Source organism: Scyliorhinus torazame, chromosome 3, assembly GCF_047496885.1.
Source record: "Scyliorhinus torazame isolate Kashiwa2021f chromosome 3, sScyTor2.1, whole genome shotgun sequence".
Classification (NCBI taxonomy): Eukaryota; Metazoa; Chordata; class Chondrichthyes; order Carcharhiniformes; family Scyliorhinidae; genus Scyliorhinus; species Scyliorhinus torazame.
In genome coordinates this window covers 94,016,883-94,033,158 of record NC_092709.1, presented here as the reverse complement: position 1 = coordinate 94,033,158, position 16,276 = coordinate 94,016,883, and the positions used below count along the sequence as shown (strand labels likewise).

General features: G+C 50.2%; 1 protein-coding gene across 9 annotated transcripts in view; it reads left to right on the top strand.

Moving 5' to 3' along the window:
• slc2a9l2 (solute carrier family 2 member 9, like 2) overlaps positions 1-16,276 on the top strand; it is a 768,327-nt gene that overhangs the window by 223,703 nt on the left and 528,348 nt on the right. For all 9 annotated transcript variants that reach the window (XM_072495986.1, XM_072495985.1, XM_072495983.1 and 6 more), the window contains one exon: positions 11,953-12,077. In XM_072495986.1, coding sequence (XP_072352087.1) covers positions 11,953-12,077 — 125 coding nt within the window. The remainder of the gene's footprint in view (positions 1-11,952; positions 12,078-16,276) is intronic.

Below are 16,276 nucleotides of genomic sequence, written 5' to 3'. Positions count from 1 at the left end.
CATGGCCAATCCACCTAACCTGCACATCTTTGGACTGTGGGAGGAACCCGGAGCACCCGGAGGAAACCCACGCACACACGGGGAGGATGTGCAGACTCCGCACAGACAGTGACCCAAGCTGGAATCGAACCTGGGAACCTGGAGCTGTGAAGCAATTGTGCTATCCACAATGCTACCGTGCTGCCCTCCGGGTAGTACACCCCCCTGGAGGGTCACCTGCTTTTCGGTCGTCTGCTGTGCCCTCCACAACCTGGCACAGCAGCGGGCCCTGCTGGAAGTGGAGGAGGAGGCGGACCAGGCCAGCTCCGAGGAGGGGCTGAACCAGGAGGGACTGTCAGATGAGCTCAGGCAGGACCACAGGAGAAGCCGGAGAATGGGGGACAGTCAGTGGTGAGGATCCAGCATGCCCAGAGGACCCAGGAGGCCCTCATCCTTGCCTGCTTCACTAGGACGTGGTTTCGTCCACAATCTCTCTCCCTCTTCCCTTCCCACCCACCGCCCTCCCACCCCATGTGCCCCCCCCAAAACCAGTCCGCATCACCCTACCCCCCAGCAATTCCCCCACCCAGCCACTCATCCCCCGTCCCCTTCCCTCCCAATCACCCTGTTCCACCCTCCCATCATTTGTGTTACATCACTGCGGGGTGATGGGCCTATGTTGGCACTGTCAGCGGGTCAATATTCAAGGGAACAGAGTGATGATACACCTCTGTGAGCTGAGCTCTGGTGCTCCTCAATCTACAAGGGGGTGGAGGAACCCCGATTGGGCCAGCACTGCTGGGTTGCGATCCTGCAGGCGAATGGACATGTGGGCAGTGAGAGGGAAGGGTCATCATGCTGTCAAGAACAACTCATGTGTGACAGGTTATCTGGGTGGGGGCCGGTGGATACTCACTTCTGTGGTGCAGACCAATCTCGACATCGGTGACCAGTCTGCCCTCGCCCAGCCCTGCGACCTCCAGTACCTGTTTCTCATAGGGGGTGAGGTGTCTGAGGTCTGGCACCACACTGCCCTTCAGGGCCCTCTGCTGCCTTGTTATAAGCCAACTTCTACTGCAGGGACATAGGCGTGGGCGCTGACGCTGGTCTCGCATGGGGTGTGCCGGTGGATGGCAGGGTGTGTTGGGGCACGTGGCGGTATTGTGCTGTGGGGATTGGGGGGGGGTGGAAAACAGGCGGGACTGGTGCCAGAGGGCCGATGCCAACTCACCCTTGCAGCCCGGTGAATGTCGTTGAGCTTCCTACGGCACTGTGTGTTGGTCCTCTTGGTCACACCACATTCCCTGCATCGACGGCTCCTGCCACTGCCTCCCAGGCGGCATTGGCTGCCCTGTGGCTGACCTTCCGACCCCCTCAGGGGAACATGGTGACCCGTCTGGATTCCACCTCGTTGATTAGTCTGACCAGTTCGACATGCCCGAATTCTGGAGCTGGTCTCCTTGGCAACATGGCTGTTGCTGTCTGAGGTTTGCTCTGTAGGATCAGTTTAAGCGCTGCACCCCCTTGTTAGTGGGAAGCTGCCGAGCGCGGTCCCAACGAATTAGCCGGTGGGACAGTTATTTGCCGCATGAAGCCCGTGGGACTCCATTAAGTGGTCTAATTAACGTTAGATACCGGTGACGGCCTTGCCGGGTCGGCTGTCAGGAAGCCCCCAGCATTTCCCACACTTAGTGTGAGTTTGGTTAGATCGCACCCAAGGGCAGTTGGGACTTTCAATAGGGAATTGGATCAATATCTTAAAAGAAAGATTGTGCAGTTCTGGGGAAAAGATAGGGATGTGGCTCAAGGTGAATTGCTGCTTCAGAGGGCCAGCACAGATATTACTGGTTTAGGGCATCCCTCTGTGCTGTAACCATTCAATGTTTCTACAATCTCAGATGTTATATTTAACATCTGGAATTTAATTCAAACCCATCCGTTCTGAGCTACTTTATTTCCATCTTGTCATTGTGATATCTGCCCATTTTAGTACTATCTGTCAAAATAAAAACTGCTTGTCCATTTGAAAGAAGTGCAAAAAAGTGCCATGCTTAATAAAAATCGATGCCATGTTAAGCATTGAATTTCAATTTACTTTTTCCACAGTTCTCCATCACCATCTTCGCATACATCAGCACAGCTAGTTACAAAGAGATATGATTGATATGAATCAACAGTCATGAACGAAGGGCCCATGATTTAATATGGCAAAGTCGAGAGTGAGAGTCCCATAAATCTAAGTTCTGTCAAAGATCCATCTTTAGAATTTAATAATGTCTTTCAATCATGTCTTGCATCAGTGCCTCATGTATTAATACTCATTTGAGCTCTCCTGGAGGAGAGTAATTTTGCAGAATGCGACCCCCAGACTGAGTGTCATTTGCTGGGAAAACCGAACAATTGATCAGGCAGTTTGTTTTCTATGCCCCTGATTTTCTAGTTATTGAAGTTAAGATGAATCAGATATTCTGATCTCTGCACGCTATTACCATAGTGAAGGTCCTGGTGAATGAGGCTCCACACCGGAAGGCTCGACTCACTAAATCAATGAGCGGGATCTACCGGTCACGTTGAGCCCGAGAAGTAGCGCAACGCGACAGGCAGATGCCAGGAGACCCGCTTCCTCTTCGGGGATCTACCTGGCTTGCCAAGCCTCGTGAGATCTAATGCAATCTCGTGAGATGTCGCGATGTATGTCCCGCCCATTGTGAGCGGGATTGCTCTCTGGAAAATCGTTCCTGTGATCTAATCAAGCCGTGGGATCTAACCCCCTCACTTTGGAGACCTCGGGCAAGTGCTGTTCAGTGCTGGTCTCCACAAACGGGGATCAGGCAGGTGCGGCCTCGCCAGGGAGTACCCCGCTGAGGCCTCCGATCTACCCGGATGGCAGTTAGATAGCGGGGTGTTTATCGGTTCTCCGAACACCGAGAAACACCCGGCTAATCACATGTGCTATGGGACTCTGTCCCCATTCGGGTAGATCGCGCCCAACATTTTGGTGTACGATATGCTGTTTATTGAAACCACAAATGTAATTGGAGTAGAAATTCTTGATGCTAAAGAGGGGATTCTGCACAAGATCTTTCAGTCTTCCTCTGACTGATCGATTTAAAGTTGAAAATGAAACAAAATATTGAGATAATCAGTAAATTGCACAACTATGTGTATTTTTAGTATTTAAAAATTTGTGATATTTCAGATGGATTATCTTTACTGTGGTGTTGGGTGCTCTGCTACACAGACGAACCAACACGGTTGCAGATGGTACAACTCTGTTTTATTACTATCAATAACAACATCTGTAAACTTGTTACTGTGGTTCATTCATTACTCTTTAACCTGTGGACCCAGCCCTAACACTATCTTGGAGAGGCACTCAGCACATGGTGAATGTCTGAGTGGCTTGCTGTGAGCTCTGTGCCCTGAGCGGTCTCCTGCTGGAATGAGCGGGAACTGTGGTGTTCCCCGTTTTCTGGTGCGTGTGCCCTTGCTTGTGATTGGCTGTGATGTTGCGTGTGTGTTGATTGGTCCGTTGATCTGTCCATCAGTGTGTATGTGTGTTTGCACTGTAATGTTTATCTGAATATCATGACATCTCTCGTTTTTTACAAAAATATGTGCCTATGTGTTAATAAATATAGATGTGTACTGAGCGCAGCTGAATGTGTGTGTGCAATATCTACAACATGTACATGAGGCTAAACTCAATACATAGGAAGGTGTCAGGTGCAACATAGCAACGAGGTTGTACCATAACCAAACAAGTGTAAACATCAAGCATCAAAACGAACTCCTGTAACGACAAAAAGAGAAACATATTAACATTGTGGCATAAAACTTTAATGTTCAAACAGGCTCATAAGTCCAGCCTTGTAGGTGGGCGACGAATTCGGGTTGACCGTTAGGGTGGCACACCATTCATCACCCGGATTGACACTGTTCACTGGCATCGGCTGGTGGGTCCTGCTTGGGGACATCCGGTTCCTGTCAATGACTGCAACACAGAAGGCTTCCCGGTCGTCTGTATCACCGGTCTGTATATCGTCCGTGTATGACTCGGAGTACGGAGGCTGAATGGTCCGCATGTCCCTGCGAGGCTGGCGGAATTGGGGAGCGTTGGCAGGTTGAGCTGCTCGACAGCAGGCAGCGTAGTGGCCCATCTTGCCACAGCGGAGGCATTGTCGGTTCTTTGCTGGACATTGCTGCTTTAAACGTGCGGATCCACAGTTGCCGCACGTCGTGACGTCATGGCGTTCGTTGCGCCATCGCGCATGCGCAGTTCGGTCCTGCGGAGAGTGCGCCTGCGGTCACGTTCCTCTGCGTCGACATCTCTTTTGGCGGTACAAGCGCGGGAGGCCGCGGAAAGCGCGCGAAGTGGCCGCCCTCGTCCGGGCCGCGGGCCGGGAGGAACTCGATCGCCTAGACCCGCTCGGCCTCATAGGACCCCTGCCTTGCCGATTCGGCCGCGTAGGACCCCTGCCGTGCCAATTCGGCCGCCTGGAATTGGGAGTAGCGGCTGGTCGTGTTTTCATGGAGGACACAGGCTTCGATTGCGGTGGCTAGGGTGAGGCTTTTAATTTTGAGGAGCTGCTGGCATAGGGTGCCCGAGTTGACCCCAAAAACTATCTGGTCCCGAATCATGGAACCAGATAGATAGTCCCGAATCGAGGTGGCCTCGTAACCGCAGGATTGCGCGAGTATACGGAGGTGTGTTAGGAAAGATTGAAAAGGCCCATCCTTATCCTGGAGGCGCTGCTGGAAGAGGTACCTCTCGAAGCTCTAATTTACCTCGACGCTGAAGTGTTGCTTGAGTTTGAGAAGGACCGTCTTGTACTTCGTCTTGTCCTCACCTTCCGCGAACACCAGGGAGTTGTAGATGTGGATGGCGTGTTGCCCTGCCGTGGAGAGGAGGAGGGCGATTTTCCTGGTGTCCGAAGCATTCTCCCTTTCTGTGGCTTCTAGGATGAACTGGAAGCGCTGTTTAAACAGCTTCCAGTTGATGCCAAGGTTTCCAGAGATTTGGAGCGGCTGCGGCGGGCTGATGGTGTCCATGGCGCAGGATGGCGGATTGCTGAAGATGTGTAGGTAGGTCTCACAGTTGCTGGGTTCCAATCCTGGTACTATGTCGTGTTGGGTGCTCTGCTACATAGACGAACCAACACGTTTGCAGATGGTACAACTCAGTTTTATTACTATCAATGACAACATCTGTAAACTTGTTACTGTGGTTCGTTCATTACTCTTTAACCTGTGGACCCAGCCCTAACACTATCTTGGAGAGGCACTCAGCACATGGTGAATGTCTGAGTGGCTTGCTGTGAGCTCTGTGCCCTGAGCTGTCTCCTGCTGGAATGAGCGGGAAGTGTCGTGTTCCCCGTTTTATAGTGCGTGTGCCCTTGCTTGTGATTGGCTGTGATGTTGTGTGTGTATTGATTGGTCCGTTGATCTGTCCATCAGTGTGCATGTGTGTTTGCACCATGATGTTTATCTGAATATCATGACATTTACCTTTTGGGAGGTATTTAAGGTGATAACTGACAAATCTCGGGCGAGATTCTCCGACCCCCCGCCAGGATATTCGGCGGGGGCGGGAATCGCGCTGCGCCGGTTGGCGGCCCCCCCCCGCGATTCTCCGGCCCGGATGGGCCGAAGTCCCGCTGCTAGAATGCCTGTTGCCTGTCCCGCCGGCGTGGATTAAACCACCTACCTTACCGGCGGGACAAGGTGGCGTGGGCGGGCTCCGGGGTCCTGTGCGGGGCGCAGGGCAATCTGGCCCCGGGGGGTGCCCCCACGGTGGCCTGGCCCGCGATCGGGGCCCACCGATCCGCGGGCGGGCCTGTGCAGTGGGGGCACTCTTTCCCTTCCGCCTTCGCCATGGTCTCCACCATGGCGGAGGCGCAAGAGACTCCCTCCACTGCGCATGCGCGGGAATGCCGTCAGTGGCCGCTAACGCTCCCGCGCATGCGGCACCCGGAGATGTCATTTCCGCGCCAGCTGGTGGGGCACCAAAGGCCTTTTCCGCCAGCTGGCGGGGCGGAAATTCATCCGGCGCGAGCCTAGCCCCTTAAGGTTGGGGCTCGGCCCCTCAAGATGCGGAGCATTCCGCACCTTTGGGGCGGCGCGATGCCCGACTGATTTGCGCCGTTTTGGGCGCCAGTCGGCGGACATCGCGCCGATACCGGAGAATTTCGCCCCTCATTCCAGAACCTAAGCTCATAATTGAGGTTGATAACGCTTCGGAGAATGCTACATTGTTTGAGATGCCATTTTGTAGATTAAATATAAACTGAGGCTCTGTCTGCCTGTTCAGGCAGATATAAATGATCCCATATGCCTATTTCAAGGAATAGGGAGTTCTCCAGCTTTCTAGTCAACATTCATGCCTCAAATAACACCACTAAACAGATTAAGTGGTAATTTATCTAATTTGTGTGTGTGAATTGACTGCCACATTTGGTTAGAGAATGCTAGTGTCTATACTTAAAAAGTAAATTATTGGCTGTGGAGCAATAGTCTGCCTTTCTTTAATTCAGGCACATTTTACACTGATACTGAACAAATGCACTGGCATGAAATAAAGTTTATATGTTACATATCGTTAATGCCAGTTAGTACCTCTTTCAGCATCACTAATGCCAACCAATGGTCTGCTAATGTCAAATGTGACAAGCAGCACATCAAAGGTAACTTCAATGCCACAAATCTGCTTGTAAGAAAATCAGAGAAGTGAAATGAAATTTAACCCATCAATTGCACCCCTTCTATGTGAACTTCTCTCTCATGGACGCCATCCACCCAATTTACTGTCCTGCAGAAAGGATGGAAAAATTTGTCTCACAAGAGGTAATAATGAACTAAAAACCTAAAATTCTGGAAGTATTCGGCAGGCGAGACATCATTTATAAAAAGAGATGGTAGCCATGATGTCAAGATGCCAGCGTTGGATTGGGGTGAGCACAGTAAGAAGTCTTACAACACCAGGTTAAAGTCCAACAGGTTTGTTTGGGATCCAACAAGCGCAGCTCCTTCATCAGGTGACTCACGCCTATTCTTGGTGCTTCTTCAGCAATGTATGCAGAGGAACGAGGATGGACGCTAGGCCAGGAATAACTTTCCTGTAATAGTTTATGAGACCTAAGAATGTGTGTGACTCTGTCCTAGTTCCTGGAGTGGGGGCTTGTCTGGTCGTACTGTCTCCTCGACCAGGTGCAATCCGTCCCATCCACACAATACCCCAAGTATGTAACTTCCTTGGAGTGGAAAATGCATTTTCCCCTCTTGATGCAAACGTCCATCTCGGAAAACCGGTGGAGGATTTCCTCCAGGTTCCTAAGGTTCTCCCTTTCCGTACCTTTGGTGACCAGGATGTCATCCAAGTAGACTGCCAAACTCGATAGCCCTCTCAGGATCATAGAATTTACAGTGCAGAAGGAGGCCATTTGGCCCATCGAGTCCGCACTGGTCCTTGGAAAGAGCACTCCACTTAAGCCCCACACCTCCACCCTATCTCCTTTATCCCCGGAACCTAGTAATCTCACCTAACCTTTTGGTCACGAAGGGCAATTTAGAATGTTCAATCCACCTAACCTGCACACCTTTGGACTGTGGGAGGAAACCGGAGCACCCGGAGGAAACCCACGCACACACGGGAGAACGTGCAGACTCCGCACAGACAGTGACCCAAGCCGGGAATCGAACCTGGGACCCTGGAGCTGTGAAGCAACTGTGCTATCCACAAATCTTATTCTTTCGTGAAGAGAGGCGGCTGTGCTCCAAATGGTCAGCAGTGCCAACTATAGTTTCATTTTATCCTCGTTGCCAATTTAGTAGTCAGAAAAGAGACTGGAAAGAGAGTAAAAATTAATGGTTTATTACTGAAGTAAAGTATATACAAATAACAATTCCAGTCCCAGCTGGGACTACTCTGCAGTTTGGCTCCTGCCTGGGCTGGCTTTTAATGTCCTGAGTTGACTATACCGCTGGAGGTCCTCCGCCCCTCAGTGGGGGAGCTCATACTCCACGAGGCTCACAGAGAGATTAATCACATCACCCCCGTGGGTCTTGTGGCGGTTATAACAGCTTCACAAAGATGCCTTTGTGCTGCATGCCGGAAAATGGAAATGGCTACTCATCTCCTCATTTCCCCTCAGCATCCATTGCACCAGCTTCACAATTTTAAAATAGGGTACTAAATGACACATGTGTGATTTCTCACGGGGGAGCCGGTTAATTCCCGGAAGGCCGCTGCATTCGACTTCAGTCTTGCTAATGAGATAGAAATTAATGCAAATGAAGGTTAATGATATGCTTGCCATATTTGGATGTGATCCGGAACACGCCATCAGGGGCGGGTCGGTTAGATAGCAAACAGATTTGCGCCTGGCTCGAATCTCAAGTTTGGCCTTTTCCGCTATTTAACCAGCATGCCCAGATCCCCACTGGGTGAAACGCGGTGGTTAGGTGTTTCAGGTTGATGACCTTCTGTTAATTCTGTCAATCTTATGAATCCTGACATTTGACAAAGGCCCATCCTCTGTGATAACTTGAGCGGGAGGTGAGTGGAGGCCCAGGGAAAAAGTGTAAATGGCTAAAAATGGCAGTTTTGCCATTTCTCTGGTCTCTGCCAGTCACCAACCAAAGTTACAGTAGACAAATGGGTAAACTGGAGCAGAATTTCATGTTGTAATAGAAACCTGGTTGTCAAAAATTGCTGTGCTTCTACATATTGAACGTTGGTGAAGTAACTCATTTTGTCTATGTGCAACTGAATGAACATGTCAGCACAAACAACAGGTTCATCATTTTCCTTTTAATGCCTTTAGTCTGAGCTGCCAAACAGTATCAACCCATTGCTGCTGAATCACCACACTGGAGGCACCCTCGCTTAATGTCAATTATGTATATGAATCCAGTGAGTTTACAGCTATTTTCAAAAAACTTAACAAGAAGCAAATACTACAGGGCGACACAGCTGTGGCTCTCCCAGTCCTGTCCTGCTGGAAAATTGGCAGTTTATGAAAGATCTTTGCTTTTTTTTAACCATTAACACAGTCTTAAAATTTTACTGTGCAATATATTTAATGTGCTCACATAAACTTGAGATTTCCATGGAGACATTAATCCAATGGGTTGTTGATAATTGAGGAAAGTTAAGATTAAAAAATGAAATTGGGATAAAAGGTGGGAGATGTCTAAAGAGATGTTGAGATGCGAATTAGCATATCAGGCAGGTGTTTACCGAGGTGACTAAAGGAAACAATGTGGGTTTAGAAATGGTAACTTCAAAGCATACCTCTTCATTCACCTGAGGAAGGAGCAGCGCTCCGAAAGCTAGTGACATCGAAACAAACCTGTTGGACTTTAACCTGGTGTTGTAAAACTTCTTCCCGAACTTCAAAGTGGGGAGAGAAGGACATTGACATATGTATGCAAAAAAACGACTTCACAGGGTGGATAACATCAAAGGAAAAGTCCAAAGCACAATGACTGGAGAAAATGGGAGACAGAGACAAAAGCAGACACAGCTACCATCAGCCACATCAAGTTATTGAAATAGTATCCCAAAACCAACTTGTTGCTAAACAGCAGGCGAGTTAAGATCAAAACTCAAACTGAGCAGATTTCACCTTCGCTGAAACTGAAGACGGTTTTCCCAAACATGGCCACATAACCTGTGTGTGGTAATTATTTGCTGGATTCAGCTTGTAGAACTCTATGTTGTTTGGGAACAAAGGCATCTGAGTTTCAAGGAATGTAGGCAATTGGAACCAAGGGGTAATTTTTTGTAATTCTGTATGTATAGCTATCAGTGTAATTACATATTGTAATGTGTTATAGTCCTTCTTGTTAAATACTCTTTATTAATTGTTCATACAATGGCTGGACTATTCCTCCCTGGTTCACATATTTTTCTCACAGAATACCAAATTGAAAATATACACCATGAAGAACAGGTTTTCCGAGTTACCCTTCTGGGCTTTGGGATTACTCTCGCATTTAACATCAGCAGAGTTCTCAACAATTAATGCTCATAAAACATTGCCCAGCAAAATTTCACATGATCGTTTAGCACAACATAATTTAACAGTCCATTGTTATTAATGAAAACAGTTTCTTCCCGCCCCCGCTAATATGAAAATTCAATCCCTTATCAGAGCCTGGAGAATGACTCTGCTGATGACTTTATTCCACTAATCTGGATGGCCCTATAATGGTCAGTTGACCTCCAGACTTTCCCACTCTTCTGCTGCTGAAATGAGATGATTGGAGTTTCAGCTCCAAATTGCCATTTGGTTATGATTGTCTGAATTTTCACCAAGTCAGGAGGACTCAGGAGTCCTTTAAAAATGGTGGGCAGTATCAATTCCAAGCTGTCTAATATTTGGGAATGCGTTGTAAAGGTAGGTTTCTCCTACTCCAGAATTTTCATGGCGTAGGGCTAAGTGTTTAAATCGTCGTAATTCATGTCCCCTCAGAGAAATCACGAAGCCTAGTCTGCATGAGGGGACCTTTTAAAATGTAAGTTCAAAAGGTTCTCATGTCAGATATGTCAAGCTCTGCCCTTCCGCCCAACCTCCATAGCCCCTCATGCCCCCGATGTCAAGCTCTGCCCCTTCCACCAACCCTTGGCTGAGAACCCAGCCAACAATTAAGCTTGTCAAAATAGCTTCTCCTCAAAGGAAACATCAGCGATTGACATCTCTAACTCTCTGAACTCTACAGTCAATTTCACAATGTTGAGGGCAGCACGGTGGCGCAGTGGTTAGCATTGCTGCCTCATGGCGCCGAGGTCCCAGGTTCGACCCCGGCTCTGAGTCACTGTCTGTGTGGAGTTTGCACATTCTCCCCACGTTTGCATGGGTTTCGCCCCCACAACCCAAAGATGTGCAGGCTAGGTGGATTGAACACGCTAAATTGCCCCTTATTTGGAAAAATTGAATTGGGTAGTCTAAATTTAAAAAAAAAAATAATGAAAAAAATAAATTCACAATGTTTACTTACACGAGGGTAAATGATTTCAAGGGTATGTGGTTCCTGCGATTGACAGTTTAAAGGGTCTGGCTGATTGACACTTTTATTGTCTCCTAAATGAACTGACTTTTTCAACAAAAGTTATGAATTAATTTCATTTTTAAAGCTTTTTTAATCATATCCTACTGCCACTATAAGGTTCATTGGCTCTGGACAGTGTATACTGTGGGTCAATAGGCATTAAATTGCCATAGTTTGGCATGGGAGTATGAGGGTCATAGGGAGCAAGTGGAAGGCTTGAGGTGGCATGGATAAGGAATGGGGTTTGCTTGTTAGGTAAGGAGTGAGGTTTGGAGGGCCTTGGTGATTTTATTTTAACTGGCATGAAGTCTCATTGCAAATGGCTGGCCCATTTAAATAGTCCACCGAACTCGTGGCTGCCTCCAAACTTCCAGGTTAAGGGTTTGGCCCTGCCCTCTCATTGGGGAAGATCATATTCAGGTGAGGCCACGGGGAACCTAATGATCCCGTCCCTGTGACCTCCGATCAGGTTATAACAGACTGACTGAAAGCTCCAGGCCCAAGTTGAGAATACACTTTAGTTCTACAGCTCTTTAATACAGTTGTGCAGAACCTCATTGATAAACCTGTACCAAATGTGAGAATATTAGGAGAAGTAACAATGCATTGTGTTATTTTTGTTAACCAAAATCTGTTTGACCAACTTATCATTGTATGTTTTTGATTTTCAATGAACCTTAATGATGGATTGTAGTCTCTGATAAAAATATTCTGCCATACAAAATAATTATAGAGGTTTCATATCAATTGAGGAAGTCAAATGCATTCACTCAGTTTTTACTTATTGAATGCAAAACTTTTGATATGCTACATTACCTAGATATTGATTGTGTAAGATGAAAATCTGTGCGATTCTATTTGAAACATTTTCTGAAGGCAATTTATTTGCATTTAAACTTTGTGTGCTTTTTTTACTCCCAGGAAAGGTACACTTCTCTTCAATAATGGGTTTGCGATCCTTGCTGCTTTGTTGATGTCACTGAGTGAAACTGCTGCCTCCTTCGAAATGCTAATTGTGGGCCGATTTATTATTGGAGTGAGTGGAGGTGAGAACATTTTTAGTTCAGTTAAGTTCATTTGTTTAGTTAGGTCTCAAGTTGCTCATGTGTTTAATAATACGGACAACCTGGAAGAAGAACTTTTCGGGGTCTTTTCCTAGGTGCCTGGTATGGCTTGGGACTGATGACTCTGAAAGAATTGGATGGATTGAAGTGTATACTTGAAATGGAACATACTCTGTTTTCCTCTATTTTAATGACTGGAGGGAAGAGTCCTATAACAGGCTTATGATCTGACCCACTCCAGTTTTCCTATATACACCCACATAATCCTGTTGGATGAATTGGATTTGTTTATTCTATTGAGGTACAGTGAAAAGTATTTTTCTGCGAGCAGCTCAAGCAGATCATTTAGTACATGAAAAGAAAGGAAAATAAGAAGAAAATACATAATGGGGCAACACCAGGTACACAATCTAAATACATAGGAACCGGCATTGGGTGAAGGATACAGGAGTTTGGTGTTAATCAGGTCCATCGATAAGGGGGTCGTTTGGGAATCTGGTAATAGCGGGGAAGAAGCTTTTATGCAAATCGCTTGAGAATTCTCTTCATTTTGCCAAATTCCATGTTTGTTAACAGATTAATCCCCATGCTGTTAGTATTCTTTATTATAATCTAAGTACCAGGGGCAAAATTCTTCGTAATCGGCGCGATGTCCGCCGACCGGCGCCAAAAACGGCACGAATCAGTCCGGCATCGCGCTGCCCCAAAGGTGCGGAATCCTCCGCATCTTGAGTGGCCGAGCCCTTACCTTGAGGGGCTAGGCCCGCGCCGGACTGATTTCCGACCCGCCAGCTGGCGGGAAAGGCCTTTGGCGCCCCGCCAGCTGGCGCGGAAATTATATTGCCGGGTGGCGCATGCGCGGGAGCGTCAGCGGCCGCTCACGGCATCCCCGCGCATGTGCAGTGGAGGGGGTCTCTTCCGCCTCCGCCATGGTGGAGACCATGGCGAAGGCGGAAGGAAAGGAGTGCCCCCACGGCACAGGCCTGCCCGCGGATCGGTGGGCCCCGATCGCGGGCCAGATCGCCCGCGCCCCCCCAGGACACCGGAGCGATTCCTGCCCCCGCCGAATCTCCGGTGCCGGAGAATTCGGCAACCAGCGGGGGATGGATTCACGCCAGCCCCCGGCGATTCTCTGACCCGGCGGGGGTTGGAGAATCCCGCCCCAGATCTTTAACGATAAATATATTGGGAGAGTTGTTAGCAAAGCGTATGGGGCGGGATTCTCTAATCCCACGGCAGAGTGTCCACGCCGTCGTATACGCTGTCGCGTTTTACGACAGAGTGAACGGGCCGAACCCATGACTAATTCTGGCCCCTACAGGGGGCCGGCACGGCACTGGAGCGGTTGACGCCTCTCCAGCTGCAGATTCCGGTGGGAACTGGGTGCCGCGGGTTCCGCGCATGCACAGTGGCGCCGGCGCCAAAACGCGCATGCGCATTGGCTTCCTTCAACGCTCTGGCCCCGACGCAACATGACGCAGGACTACAGGGGCCGGCGCATAGGAAAGGAGGCCCCCAGCCAGAGAGGCCGGCCCACCGATTGGTGGGCCCTGATTGCGGGCCATGCCACATCGGAGGCCCTCCCCAGGGTCGGACCCCCCCCCCCCCCCCTCCCCCAGAGGCCGCCCCCGACCCTTCCACGCTAAGTTCCCACCGGCTGACAGCAGGTGTGGACGGCGCCGGCGGGTCTCGGCGTTTTCACGACAGTTGGCCGGCCCATCCCGGGCCGAGAATTGGTGGGCCGGCCACATAAAGCGGCCCGTGACCAGCGCCGCGCCAACAGCGCCGATTCTCCGCTCTGCTCTGCGGAGAATCGTGTGCCGGCCGGGGCGGCGTGGCGCGATTCGCGCCGGTCGTGGGGATTCTTCGGCCCGGCCCCGGGTTGAGAATCCCGCCCTCGGAATCTGCGATGTTCATAAATGCAAGTAATTTGTACAATACCAGAGAAGTCATGCTGATCCTTTATAAAGCCCTGCTTAGGTCACAACTGGGGAATGGGTCCAGTTCTGACCACTGCATTTTAGGAAGGAAGTGAAGGTCCTTTGGAGGGTGCAGAGGAGCTTTACAGCAATGGTTCCAGGAATGAAGGAATTCACCTACAATGTCAGATTGGAGCCGCTGGGGTCATTTTGGGAGCAAAGGAGATTGTGGGGAGATTTGATAGTGATATACAAAAATATGCCAGGTTTAGGTAAGATAGACAAGGAAAAATTGTTTCCGTTAGCTGATGCTGCAAGGTTTGACTTGGATTAAAGATCTGCAGGTTGGGTGCATTGGCCCTTCGTGTCCAAAAACGTTCGGTGGGGTTACGGTGATAGAGTGGAGGTGTGACCTTAAGTAGGGTGCTGTTTCCAAGAGCCGGTGCTGACTCGATGGGCCGAATGGCCTCCTACTGCACTGTAAATTAATTCTGCACAAGATAGTAAAGATCTTTTCATTTGTTAGTAACGCTAAAGCATGTTTCCCTCATAACCAATTCTCCCAATTCAAGCTATCACCAAGTCAAACCATTTAATTTGTCCTGATTATTCATATGTGAATACTTTCCGTTGTTGTTTGGTAGGGAAGGAGTGGATCACTTACACCAATTCTTGACAGATTTATAGATTAAAACATCCCCAAAACATAATCCTGTGTAATTGAATGCAGATTTGGGAAAATCCCCCGACAAACATCCTGGCAACTGGGGCGGGATTCTCCCCAGCCCGGCGGGGCGGGGGTCCCGATGTGATGGAGTGGCGGGAACCACTCCGGCGTCGGGCCGCCCCAAAGGTGCGGAAGTCTCCGCATCTTTAGCGGCCAAGCCCTCACCTTGAGGGGCTAGGCCCGCGCCGGAGCAGTTTCCGCTCCACCGGCTGGCGGGAAAGGCCTTTGGCACCACGCCAGCCGGGGCTGAAAGGTCTTCGCCGGGCGAAGCGGGTCCACGCATGCGCGGGAGCGTCAGTGGTTGCTGACGTCATCCCCGCGCATGCGCAGGGGAGAGGGATTCCTCTGCCTCCGCCATAGTGAAGACCATGGCGAAGGCGGACGAAAAAGAGTGCCCCCACGGCAGGCCCGCCCACCGATTGGTGGGCCCCGATCGCGGGCCAGGCCACAGTGGGGGCACCCCCCGGGGTCAGATCGCCCCACGCCCCCCCCAGGACCCTGGAGCCCGCCCACGCCGCCTGGTCCCGCCGGTAAATACCAACTTTAATTTACGCCGGCGGGACAGGCAATTTCTGGGCGGGACTTCGGCCCATCCGGGCCGGAGAATTGAGAGGGGGGTCCCGCCAACCGGCGCGGCCCGATTCCCGCCTCCGCCCAATCTCCGGTACCGGAGACTTCGACGGACGGCGGGGGCGGGATTCACGGCGGCCAACGGCCATTCTCCGACCCGCTGGGGGATCGGAGAATGACGCCCTAGATCCTTGAGTATGGATACCATTATTATATCAAGAACTGGGAGTGGTTAACTGATAAGCCCCTTGTTAGGTTTCCGGCGAGCAACCACACAGTAGTGATGACTGTAAGAAAACGACTATATTTTACCTACTGTACCACAACCCCGACTCCCCGAAGGGTCTCCCATGTCCAGCCCACACTCAGGTTGGGGTATTTATATCCTGTGGGGCCCATGGCTTCAGGGTGAAGCTCCGCCCCTCAGCTGGGAAGATCATATTCGGATGAGACCACAGGGACTCTGATGTTGCAGACTCCCTGGCCACCCCTCTTTCCACCCCCCCCCCCCCTAGTCCAACACGTCGTCCATCTCAACAGTGCGAGGGGGAAGATCCTTCACCCGTTTTTCTCGGGGCTGTCTCTCTAACGTCCACTGCTCTGGGACCGGAGGGGTGTAACCGGGGAGCGGCGTTTGCGGGCCGAAAGCCTGCGTGGTTCAACTGTTCTTGAGCATGGCCGCCACCGGTTCCATTTTGACTGCAGTTGACAAAGTCTCCATGTCCGATTAAGGGTCGGATGAGTCGACCTCCTGCGTTTCCAGGTTGACGGGCTCATCTGCCTCACTGGGTATCAAAGGTGGCTGCTCTGGAGGAAACGGCACCACCGGTCGTGGGGGCTTCGATTTTCCCTCGAGGACCTGTCTGGGTCGGCTGCTGAGGTAGTCCACGTGCCTATTCGATTGTCTTCCCTGTATTCGTACGGAATATGAGACTGACCCCAATTGCTTTATCAGTGTCCCTGGA